The sequence below is a fragment of the Hyperolius riggenbachi genome, chromosome 10 (genome assembly GCF_040937935.1).
Source record: "Hyperolius riggenbachi isolate aHypRig1 chromosome 10, aHypRig1.pri, whole genome shotgun sequence".
Classification (NCBI taxonomy): domain Eukaryota; kingdom Metazoa; phylum Chordata; class Amphibia; order Anura; family Hyperoliidae; genus Hyperolius; species Hyperolius riggenbachi.
This window is the reverse complement of record NC_090655.1, coordinates 30,123,561-30,136,050: the sequence shown is the minus strand read 5'-3', so window position 1 is coordinate 30,136,050 and position 12,490 is coordinate 30,123,561. Positions and strand designations below refer to the sequence as shown.

The window sequence follows — 12,490 nt, the reverse complement described above, 5'->3', positions numbered from 1 at the left end:
AACCGTGTGGGGGCAAATAATACAAGATCTTCATACGTGCTTGAGGTGGCCGTGCCTAAGGGAGACCCAAATACTGTGAGCCTAGGTCTACACCTTTATCTACATGCATGATATACTTCACCATATTGGCTCCTGATCATTCTTTGTTTATGAGAAATAACCCACCCAACCGAAAGCAGAAATTGGAAGATCAGCAGCATTAACATCTATTTCCAGCAGGGCTGTGGAGTCGGCAACAAGGAGTCGGAGCAATTTTGGGTACGTGGAGTCGGTGGTTTCATAAACTGAGGAGTCCGAGTTGGATGATTTTTGTACCGACTCCACAGCCCTGGTTTCCATTACCCTCAAGATGTCACAAGGAGAAAACTCCACAAGTTTTTAGTGAATAGAAATTTATTGACATGGTCAGACCTGGATTGTAAGATAAAATGCCCAAGAAAAAAAAAAAAAAGCGAGTTCAGATTATAAAGTTCCTCTGGACATTTGTCTCTCCACAGACCAGTCAAATTCTATCCCCGGCCTTCGGGCTATGGGTAGGTGCCACTTCAACAAAGGAGCGAATCCACAGACGCTTCTGGAAGTCCAAGTGATCTAAAATTTAGCAGTGACCATGGCACGTTGCAAGGAAGGTTAGGCGATTATGAAGGAGAAAAAAAAATTAAATGGACGTCTATAGGCCTAGACACAAGATGGCCAACTCAGCCTCTCAAACCAATGCAGGAAAACATATCTTACAAAACAGGAATAAACAAGGTATTTACATAGCAAACGCTCTGCGATGACAGAGCGGAAGGTGACAAAATAAAACATGTTCAGAAAAACTGAAATTAAGGCTTCTTTCTTGGAATAAGTTATAGTCATTGGCTCACCTTTGGAATAATTTGTTGGATAATTAAGCCATGAAGACGACATGCTAAGGAACACCTATATATACAGGGTCAGGAAATTACCGACAAATATTACGCTGTGGGGTCTCTCTGGGAAGACCTCGGTTGGCTCAGGCACACGTGTGGCTCGTTTTACATGATCTTGCTGGTTAAAACCGTCAAGCGGTGGCTGCTACTTGTCAAGCATGTAAACGGACCACAGTGTGCGCTGCACCAGCCCCACAAAGAAAATAAAATCCACTTTTGGGTACCCCTAAATAGCAAATTACATACAGTAGTCTCCCAAGCCTGACCCTCAAACAGGTCACACATTGCGGATCTCTGCACACTAGCGGGAACATGGCAGCTTTACTGGAGCTCAGAGGATGGGTTTAGGAAACAAACATGCAGGATAAGGTAGGATTATAAAATAGGATATATCAGTACATCCGATGAGCTGCTGCATTAGCTCAGGAGGGGGACGTGGCTGTTACCAACATGTCTGAAGGAGAAAGGTGGCGCGATTTCCAGCACATACAAGTTACGACTGCAGAAATCCACGTGGCAGCCATCCATCCTCCCATAATGCAATTCTTCCCATAGCTCACCATGAACCAGATTCCACGATACTACACTGAGACGGCAAGAAATACTGGAGATAGGAAGCTGCCATGTTACTCAAAGACAGAGATTAAAATTCAAAATTGGAGAGTCTTTACAAAGTAAACAAAAAAAAAAAAAAACTAGGGTGGGGAAAGTATTTTTTTAAAAAATTGCGGCACTTTTCATACAGCTTCAGTTCTTCTGAAACGTTTCTCCGGCCAGTTCTGTCCAATGGCTTTTATCTAACAAAGAAAAGTGTTTGTAGGAGCAATTAAAAAGCAAAATTCTATAAAGTCCTGTCCTTTTAAAGCTGAGTGGAGCTTAAGTTTCCAGAACTCTTCCAGCTTGAAATAAATATATATTCCCATTTATCGTCGCTTCCCATGGTGCCCCTCAGCCAGTTCGTCTCTCGCGGTGAACAGAAATGTAGAAAAAGTCCTTTTACTGTGTCTGGTAGCTGGCCATGCTGTAACCGGAGGGGTTTGTTATGACCGTCGGCCCCTGTGTTGGCGCTTGAGGCTGAGCACTGAATCCCCCCATCCAGGTGGCAGACTGAGATTGTCTACAAAACAGAAAAGCACAAAAATGGATCAGCAAACATTACTAGGAATGCCCTTCTGATAAAAACCTATACACCCCTTACTTACTCCACACCGAAGCTCTGCTGGTTCCACGCTTGTCCATACATGCCGTACGACGGCACTTGCCAGCCGTTGGCCACATACTGGCCGTACTGTTGGGGGCTTCCGTACACCTGACTCCACTGCCCCCACTGGTTGTAGTCCACCTGCAACACAATGCAAATCAGCATTACACAACAAGATTCCATGACTGTGGTAGGAAGCTACAGCGCAGCCATTTTTTTTAAAATTGTACTGACAAGTAAAATTCAAGTTCAAGGTGCATAAAATGATCAAATTTGTATCGGCTCAAAACCATTAGCATCTTATCAAGCATCTTTAATTACTACCTAATAATTTTGTGACATTAGGGAAATGTTTTTATTAACTTATTTTCCTGAATGGTTTAATTAGTTTTCACTTTTTCTCTTCTTGGTTTTATTTTCTCTATAAATCTTTCTAAATGGCTACATAGTTTAATAGCTTGGTAAAAAAAAAAAAAAAAAAAAAAAAAAAAAAGGGGCAACCGTCCAAGTTCAACCAGATAAAAAAAAAAAAAAACCCAGCATCCTGAACCCGCACATATACCAATATCCGAGTTGATCCAGGGGAAGGCGAAAAACCTTGCAAGGCCTGGGCAAATTGGCCTTAGAAAGGAAATATTTCCTGACTCCAGATGGCAGTTAGATAAATCCCTGGATACCTAATAAATACAGCCGTGGATGCCCTTCAATGCAAGGAAAGCATCCAAGCCCTCTTTAAACACAGATATAGAGTTTGCCATAGCTACTTCCTATGCTAAGATATTTCATATTTTAACCACTCTCACTGTGAAGGACCCCTATCTAAATAGATGGCAAAACCTTTTTCCTTCATATGCAGATCATGTCCCCTTGTCCGTCATACAACCCTAGGGACAAAAAAAGCTCACTTAACAAGCGTTTGTATTGTCCTCTGATGTATTTTTCCATGTTAATCAGGTCACCTCTCAGTCGCCTTTTATCCAAGCTAAATTAGCCCAATTTGTGCAACCCTTCTTCACTATCGCGATTTAGCGCAATTTGCACTTGTGATTCTCATTCAATAGAACAAGAATCACAGCACAATGGCCCCCAAAATGCTGCATGCAGCGCCTTTGCGATTGATCGAAATTGCAAATACTGCAGTGTGTATGTATCCGTAGGGATACATTAGTAGCAGCACTTTGCTGATCGCCGGCGACCAGCAAAGCATTGAAAAAGTGCCAAGTTTGAACCAGGCCTAAGTGAGATCTTCCATCCCTCTGATTAGTTGCTCGTCTTTGTACCAGTTCTAGAAGGTCAATGTCCTTTCTATAGGGTGGTGCTCAAAACTGTATCCCATACTCTAGACGTGGCCTCACAAGGGATTTATACAGAGGGAGTAGTATACTAGCATCTCAACATATTTCACATTCTATGCTTTCCAGAATTTTAAATGCTTTAGCTGCTGCTTGGCATTGAATATGGTTACTTGTTATTTACCGATGGCTCCAGGCTGGAGTTACCAAACATCGCAGCTTATTTTACGGCATTTACTATTCTTTCTGAATTGACATTTATGGAGGTATTTACCTCACAAGTTGGTAATTTACTTGACTAGTCCATAATTTCAGTTTTCAAATGCAGTAACAGTCTTAGTGAATTGACATTTCAAATGTTCGGTAAAATCGATTTTCTGCATGTAGTAATTCTTTGTGAACTGAATCCATTATGGGGAAAGAAGGAGAAAGAGCAGAGAGAACCACAGCCTATTTTATCCCATAAACCCAACAGCATTCACTCAGTGGTTGCCATCACTCTCACAGTAACACCGCTAAAACATCAGCTTCCGGTTAATTCACAACTATGAATATAAAAAGAAACTTCACCCACACATAATTTTCTTGTCCGTTAGAGATGAATGGCCTAACTGACCCTCCCAAGATTTTTGATTGTTAGTAAAGGTGAATAGGGGTCACAGTTATCCTACTTGATGCAGCTATTCCATAGAAATACCCTTTTAGAAACGTCAGTCACATGACCCAGAGAATACTGCATTAAGTATTGCTAGTACAATAAAAGCATCTTCCTCTGCAGACAGACTTGGCCACCTCCTCCTGTATTTCCCTGTGGTTTATAGTGAGGAGGTAAGCTGGAGCAGCTCAGTGTTCACAGGAATAGACTGGCTGGTGCCCCCTTCCCAGCTTCTTCATGTCTATGTCCTGTGGGTGATGGGATACAGAGAGGAGCTTGGACAGCTGAAGGATTGCTGTCCCGTTCAGACAAGCAGTGTGACATTAGCACAGGAAGTAAGCATTACTAAACCTAGCCAAGTAAGTAATTCAAAATAAAATCATCAACAAAAAAAAAAAAGTTGTGTAACACGCTGCAAATCCTATATACCTATAGCTGAAGGCTGGAAGTCTGCATGGGGCCTGTGGTCGATGGCTTAGTGTGGGTGGCGCAGGTGTGGGCAGTGGCTTAGTGTGAGCTGCAGCTTAGTGCAGTACATAATTCTATTGAGAATATGGGGATTTCCTGCTTATGATATAATATTGTACACCTCTTCCCCAAAAACTGCTCGGAAGTGGGCTTTGAAAAGGTCATTCACCTGCTGGAAGTTCTTTGCCATGTCTGGCGTCTCTTTGCCCCAGTAGCATTTCACAACATGACCTTCTATGGTGGTGCCATTCACAGACACAATGGCATGAGCGGCGCTGTCATGGCTAGAAAACCTAAACATGGAGGGGAAAAAAAATAAATAAAGATAAGCACCAAAATAATTACTATAAAACCTACAGAATGATGCACACGCCCCACAGCAGGAAAGGAGAGCAGCGGTCGGGCACTACACACAAAAGAAAACCTGTAATGAAAAAAAGTTCCTGCCCGCGCAGTAGAGCGGCCCGACGGAGATCGGCTATTTTCGCCTATCTCTGTGGGAAGAGCGGATACTGCTCCTGCTCTGGAGCCAAAAGGTAATTATCATCGCCGCCACTCCGGGAGGATTTTCTCTGCCGCCGCGGGACAGAGGAGGACGGGGGAAGCCTTAATAGGATCGTGAGGCTTCCCCCACCCGAGGCAAGTACCCCCCCAGGGGAGGTTTTTTCATTACAGATTTTCTTTAATAAGATTCCAGATCTATGGCAGTGCTAGAAGAATGGTCACCGCTTTTAGGGCAGTCTATCTTTTATGAGTACATTATAAGTATTGCCAAAGGAAATGGTAGTTTCACAGCTGGACATCTTTTGTACACTTATTTGAACATGTGCCACTTTATGAATGAAGGCGATTACCAACGTATTTATATAATCATTAATCTGCACTGAACAGACTGCAACAAGTTCAAGTAACGCCTGTGCTAAACAGTATTACTATTGGGGAACAAACATTGTTTTATCACAAATGATAATTGAAGTGACTCATTATTAAAGTGAAGCTGAAGTGAGAGGGATATATAGCCTGACATTTATTTAATTGTATACAATAAGGCCTTGTTTACATTAATCGCTAGTGCAATTGCAAGCGCTGAGCGATTTGTTAAAGAGACTCTGTAACAAAATTTTCAGCCTTGTTTCTTCTATCCTATAAGTTCCTATACCTGTTCTAATGTGCTCTGTCTAACTGCAGCCTTTCCTATTTGCACAGTGGCTATATTATCTCTGTTATATAATCTAATCTTTCCTCTGACGGCTTTGTCAGGCTCAGGCAAGAATGTGCTTCTCTGCTTGTTATAGGCAGAAGCTATACACACCCTCTCCATGTCCCCTGCAGGCTCTGTATGAGTCACAGACTGAGCGCCTCTCAGCCTATCACATGCCATGTCTTGTTTGTAAACACTGCCTAAAACTGGCAATTACAAGCCAGGATCGCAGCAGGGAGTGGCAGAAACAGCACAGAGGGGCCCAGGTGAACATAATAAATAGAATGGTATGCTTTTTATTGTAAGAATTTTAGAGTACAGATTGTCTTTAAAGAGAACCAGAGGTGGGTTTGAAGAATGTTATCTGCATACAGAGGCTGGATCTGCCTATACAGCCCAGCCTCTGTTGCTATCCCAAACCCACCTAAGGTCCCCCTGCACTCTGCAATCCCTCATAAATCACAGCCACGCTGCTGACAAACCGCTTGTCAGAGCTGGCTGTGTTTATCTCTATAGTGTCAGTCTGCTGCTCTCCCCGCCTCCTGCAGAACTCCGGTCCCCGCCTGCATCCCTTCCCTCCCTGATTGGAGGGAAGGGGGCAGGGACCGGAGCTATGCAGGAGGCGGGGGAGCAGCCGAGACTGACACTACAGATGTAAACACAGCTTCACAGCACGGCTGTGATTTATGGGGGATTGCAGAGTGCAGGGGGACCTTAGGGGGGTTTGGGATAGCAACAGAGGCTGGGCTGTATAGGCAGATCCAGCCTCTGTATGCAGATAACATTCTTTAAACACACCTCGGGTTCTCTTTAAGCAATTTTAAAAGCACTTTTCCCCACGCTTTGAAAAGCGCTTTTGCTGAGGGATTAATTTTGGCACTTCCTGACGTCAGTCAGGAAGTGAACTCATTTACCCGGAAATGAATACATACAATGTATTTATTCATTAAAGCGGTCAGGAAATCGCAATGCAAAGCTCTTTTTCAAGTGTTTTGCGATTTCCCTATACTTTCTATTGAACACAAACGCTCAGAAAGTGGTACAGGAGCCACGTTTGTGATTCAATAAAAAAAAGGGGGGGGGGGGGTTATATATGAACACTCCCGTAGGAAATCATTGCACAAGCCCTTTTAGATCCTCAGCCTCCGATACTTTTAAGCATAGACCCTGAACAAGCATGCAAAAGTCAGAAAAGATTATTTGCCAGCTTGTTTGTGTGTTATGCTGGGAATACACTGAGTTTTTTTTGGCAGATTTACTGCCTGATTGATTTTCAGATCAATTTTCATTCCCTTATATGAGGAAATCGATCAGAAAACCCATCAAAATCAGATCAGAAATTATCTATCCAGCCATCTGCCAAAAAAGAACATTGTATATTCCCAGCATTATTTAGACACTACTATCAGAATGATCAGCAAGACTGCCAGGCAACTGGTATGGTTTAAAAGGAAATATGATGGCAGCCTCCATATACCTCTCACTTTAGGTTCCCTTTGAAAAAAAAAAATGAGCACCTCCCACGTAGGTGGGCTGTCTTTGCAAGCCAGAAATCTGTGGTCAGACTATAAAAGGTACAATTCTAGGATGGTGAGGTACACATTTTGGACAGAGATTAGTACACAAAGGAAAATCAGTACACAAAGGATGTCAGCTAGATGTATATTTGATTAGATTTCCTGAGGTATGGTGGTTTTAGGTCACTTCAAGATCGGAACAAAAAGCAATGTATGATAACATTATATGATAAAATAGTCACCTGACGAATGAGTAGCCCTTTTCCGGAAAAACTCGAATTTCCATGATCTGGCCGAACACACCAAAAGTCTGTCTCATAAGCTGCTCTGTAAAAGGAAAAAAAAAGAGTATAAGGTAGGGTTGAAAAACACTGTTAATACTTGCGCACGTTCATGTATACTTTTTGAAAAATATTTAGGCTGGTTTCACAGTGGGACGTTACAGGCGCACGTTAGAGCAGCCTGTAACGCACCCCACCGCACAGCAATGAAAAATCAATGGGCTGTTCACAGTGCCCACGTTGCGTTACATTGTAACGCTGCGCCATAACACAATGTACTGCATGCAGTACTGTACACGCGGCAGAGCCGCGTTAGACTGCTTGCACATGCTCAGTAAAGTTGGGGAGGAGCGGAGAGCAGCCAGGCACATGGCTAATTAATATTCACTGCACTCAGTGACATGCAGTGTTTACTTCCTTGAGCGGCCGCTCTGTGCGGCGATTGGCCGGGTGGGACCACGTGATGCCGCATGCGTCCAAGAGTACGCATCACGGACGCCAGAGTGAGCTGCACAACGCGGCTCACTCCGACGTCCACATCAGAGAGCACCAGGCGTTGCGTTAGGGGCACGTTATGCGACCTTAACGTCCCCTAAAACGCAACGTCCTGGTGTGAAACCAGCCTTAGAGTTGTCAACAATGGAGCCAGTCTATAGATCTATGGCTTGCTAATGGGAATAAAGCCCATTTAACAGTCTACAAAGAATTATCTGGATAGGTATTGAAAATGAAACTCAAATGTTTATTAAGTATCAAGATGTGATGGAAGCACTTAAAGAGGAACTCCAGTGAATATAAAGTAATAAAAAAAGTGCTTCCTTTTTACAATAATTATGTATAAATGATTTAGTCAGTGTTTGCCCATTGTAAACTCTTTTAAATCCCTGATTTACATTCTGGCATTACATGGTGACATTTTTACTGCTGGCAGGTGATGTAGCTGCTGCATGCTTTTTTGGCAGTTGTAAACAGCTGTAAACAGCGATTTCTCACAATGCAACAAGGTTCACAGACAGGAAACTGCCAGGAGTACCACGGTCCTCAGAATTTCTTGTGGGAGGGGTTTCACCACAATATCAGTCATACAGCGCCCCCTGATGGTCTGTTTGTGAAAAGGAATAGATTTCTCATGTAAAAGGGGGTATCAACTACTGATTGGGATAAAGTTAAATTCTCGGTCGGAGTTTCTCTTTAAGACAGTCTAAAGGTGCCCATACACTACCGCAATTTACCACCGATAGACAGCAAATTCGATCACTGATCGAATCTGCTGTGAAATCGATAACACAAACGCAGACCGATCGACCGATTTCCATCAGAACTCTATTGATTCCGTCGATCTGGCCAGGCAGAAAAATTTGCTCAATCCCGGGGGGTTGTGAGCGCGTTGTTAGCGGTGTTCGATACAGCGACGACCAATGCAGCATAGCGGCAGCAATACATCACCTAATCTAACAAAGCAACATTTTTGTGCATAGCACCATCATCAAACTAATATAAATATGACTCAGAGATCAAAAATCGTTTCAAAAAATGCTATGTTATTGTGTAAAGACAAAATACATATACACATTACAAATGATCCCTGACTATTGCACTAACCCATGTAAAAACCTGGAGTAGTGTCCACAGTGCACTGGGTGAGGTCTGATACGGGTGAGCCTGTTTGAACTTGTGTTTTTATATGTTCATCTGGAGGATTTTGTGAGCCACTTGCAGCTCCCTTTCTGTTATATATCATGCATGATAACGGACATTTAAGGCAAATATTTATTGGGACACTCCTGCATGCAGGCAGCAGTGTTTTGCTGAAAAGCCCAGATCACACTAGTCAAGCTGCGCTTTATCATCTCCTTTATCCATCAAGGACATATTGCAGCAATTATTTTCCAGTCAACAGTGTGGATTGTTTGATGTCTGTTTGAGAGAAATGTGTATACCATTTTATGACTAGCAGCACTAGGAAAAAAATGGTTTTTTTATCGGTAGCCTAGGTCTTCCCCGAGAGGACCAGTCACCGCCGTGGGGAAGTCTAGTAGGGAATAATTTGTGCACATATTATTTATACTGAAGCTAACGTCCTCCTTTGCTGTACCTGTTTTGAATGCATGTTGTGTAGTTTAGTCCACAATTGTGGAGCTCTGCACATCTATTGCAGGTAGTCAATTCGGGTGCAGCCTCTGTTTGGAAGCGCTGCCAATGTTTCCTGCTGTACAGAACTCATGTAAGTATACTTATGGCTAGCTGCATCCATGTGCATCAATTTGCATTCAAATTTTAGATTAGGACTAGTACATGATTTGCATTCAAGGCATGTATTTAGCCCCTGTGGGGCTCTGCAAGCCTTTGTTGGTCTACAATTCAGTTGCAGCCTATGAGCGCTGTCATTTGTTTGATGTCAGTGTGGGTTATATATACACAAGTGCCTTTCTAGTGGTAGTGGGTTTAGGTTGCTGAGTAGGTGGCCACTACTCCAGGTTTTTACATGGGTTAGTGCAATGCTTAACCCTCTGGGCGATACAATTGCATCGCCCAGGAGGGGGCGCAGCACTTTTTTTTTTTTAAATTTGGTGACGGGGCGGGATGACATCACCGACGTCATGGACGTCGGGACGTCAGAGGGAGTCCCGATCCACCCCTCGGCGCTGCCTGGCACTGATTGGCCAGGCTGCACAAGGGGTCGAAGGGGGGGGGTCTGCGCGGCGGGGCGGGTAGCGGCGGATCGGCGGCGATCGGAAGTTACACGCAGCTAGCGAAGTGCTAGCTGCGTGTAACAAAAAAAAAATTATGCAAATTGGCCCACCAGGGCCTGAGAAACCTCCTGCGCGATATACCCCGAGCTCAGCTCGGGATTATCGCCCAGGAGGTTAAGGATCATTTGTAATGTGTATATGTGTTTTGTCTTTACACAATAACATAGCATTTTTTGAAACTTTTTTGATCTCTGAGTCATATGTATATTAGCAATATATCACCTATCCGGCCAGCGCGAGTCCCCAGGTCCCTGCAGTTTCTCACTTCCTGTCCCGTCCTGTAAGAAAGCGAAGTTCAAACAGCAGAGGGCGCTCTACTATTTGAACTTCCTGCTTGCGCCAGGACGGGACACTGACAGGAAGTGAAGAGAAGATGGAGGTGTACGCTGGAAGAAATGAGACTGCGGGGTCCCAGGGACTCGCGCCAGCGGACAGGTAATGTATTGCAGCTGGCTGGGAGCACACGGGGTGGCGAGCAGGTGGCAGTTCCACAGGTTGTGAATCAATTTCATGCGGAAATCAATTGAAATCTGTTTGCAGTGTATGTGCAGCCATTAGATCCCTCTCTGATCAGATTCGATCAGAGAGGGATCTATCTGTTGGTCGATCTGGTGGCAATCGACCAGTGTATGGCTGCCTTAAGGAGAAGTATCTGGGCATGTGCTGGTGATGAAGTACCATGTGTGGAAATTAAGTGCTGAATCAAGTCTATCTGGGCATGTGTTAGAGACATCATGCCAGTCTATACAAGTAATTGGGTATGGGGTGGAAATGCAATACCAATGGCTAATGGGTCCCTAGTTGAAATCTGGGCCAGGACACTATCTGCATGGAGCTTGTATGTTCTCTTTTGTGTTGGCATACGTTTCCTCCCGTCTCTCTGGTGTCCTCCCACACTAACTGGGGTAACTTAGTTGATTCCTCCCAAATTTGGCCATACACTATGGCAGGAATTAGAATGTAATGTCTCTGCCAGTGATTGAAATGATAAACCTACCACAATCTATGGAGATGGGTAGAAAACAAAGACCCACTGCCAGTCTGCGGAGAAGCAGCATCTGGGTATGTGTTGTAACGGAACCCTTACACCCTTACACCTTTCTATGAAGAAACAGGAGTGTGGTGGCGTAGTGGATAGCGCCGTTGCCTTGCTGCACTGGGTCCCCGGTTTGAATCCCAGCTAGGGCACTATCTACACAGAGTTTTTATGTTCTCAACATGTCTGCATGGGTTTCAGCTGGGTGCTCTTGTTTCCTCCCACATCCCAAAACATACAGATAATTGGCTTCCCCCTAAAAATTAGCCCTAGACTACGATGGACTTATGACTATGGTAGGGATTAGATTGTGAGCTCCTCTGAGGGACAGTTTGTGACAACACTACATACTTTGTTAGGGCCTGAGCCCACTAACGCAGTTGTATCCGCTTTTCAGTTACAGATGCTGAAAAGCGGACAGAAGCGGATACAACTGCGTCAGTGGGCTCAAGCCCTTACTAAAGATGTTGACGTTATATCAACAATAATAAACGGCAGTTGAGTAGGTGTTGGAACTTGGGTCACATGACTATGAAGAAACAGCACATGGGTTTGTGCTGGAAATGGAAGCCCCATGCCGGGCTACACAGCAGTATCTGGGTATTTGTTTTTCAAGTAAAGCCTCTTACCCGTTAAGCCAGACCCGATACCTCCACAGTAAACGGTGCAATTTTTTGGGCTGGACTGGTTCACGACATCATCGAACCTCAGCTGCTTTGTATTATCTGATGGAAGAGGCAGAAATTAGTCAGCTGACTGACAACAAGCTGCAATATACACCAGGCTGCAGCTGGAGGCGTTACTTACTTTCTTGTGCATTTTTTGGTGCTGGTGGTTTACGCGTTGCCCAGTTCGTTCTGATCTGTCGGCCACCTAACCACTGTCCTCCCATGTGTACAATGGCATTTTCTGCATCCTAGAAAAGCGGGTGTATATATTACTAGAAAGCAGCATTCCTTCAATGGATTTATATCACTTGTCGCATTACTTTTCATCTCCATGCACAGAAATTGGTCAGTACCCGTTCCAATGAGGCAGAGTTCCAACATTAGAAGTTATTACTGTATATCTAAAAACACTGACATTTCTAAATCCCTCCTCCTGACTCAGACTGCTACTTATGCAACCTCTCAGCAAGAGGAAAGGTTACATAAGCAGCAGTCTGAGTCAGG

At 44.0% G+C, this 12,490-nt stretch overlaps 1 protein-coding gene across 2 annotated transcripts in view; it reads right to left on the bottom strand.

Moving 5' to 3' along the window:
• Positions 1 to 375: 375 nt before the first annotated feature.
• TIAL1 (TIA1 cytotoxic granule associated RNA binding protein like 1) overlaps positions 376 to 12,490 on the bottom strand; it is a 76,933-nt gene continuing 64,818 nt past the window's right edge. For both annotated transcript variants that reach the window (XM_068256807.1, XM_068256806.1), the window contains exons 7-12: positions 12,126 to 12,234; positions 11,948 to 12,043; positions 7,491 to 7,575; positions 4,700 to 4,823; positions 2,117 to 2,256; positions 376 to 2,031 (exon numbers count right to left, since the gene is read on the bottom strand). In XM_068256807.1, coding sequence (XP_068112908.1) covers positions 1,911 to 2,031; positions 2,117 to 2,256; positions 4,700 to 4,823; positions 7,491 to 7,575; positions 11,948 to 12,043; positions 12,126 to 12,234 — 675 coding nt within the window. In that variant the 3' untranslated portion in view covers positions 376 to 1,910. The remainder of the gene's footprint in view (positions 2,032 to 2,116; positions 2,257 to 4,699; positions 4,824 to 7,490; positions 7,576 to 11,947; positions 12,044 to 12,125; positions 12,235 to 12,490) is intronic.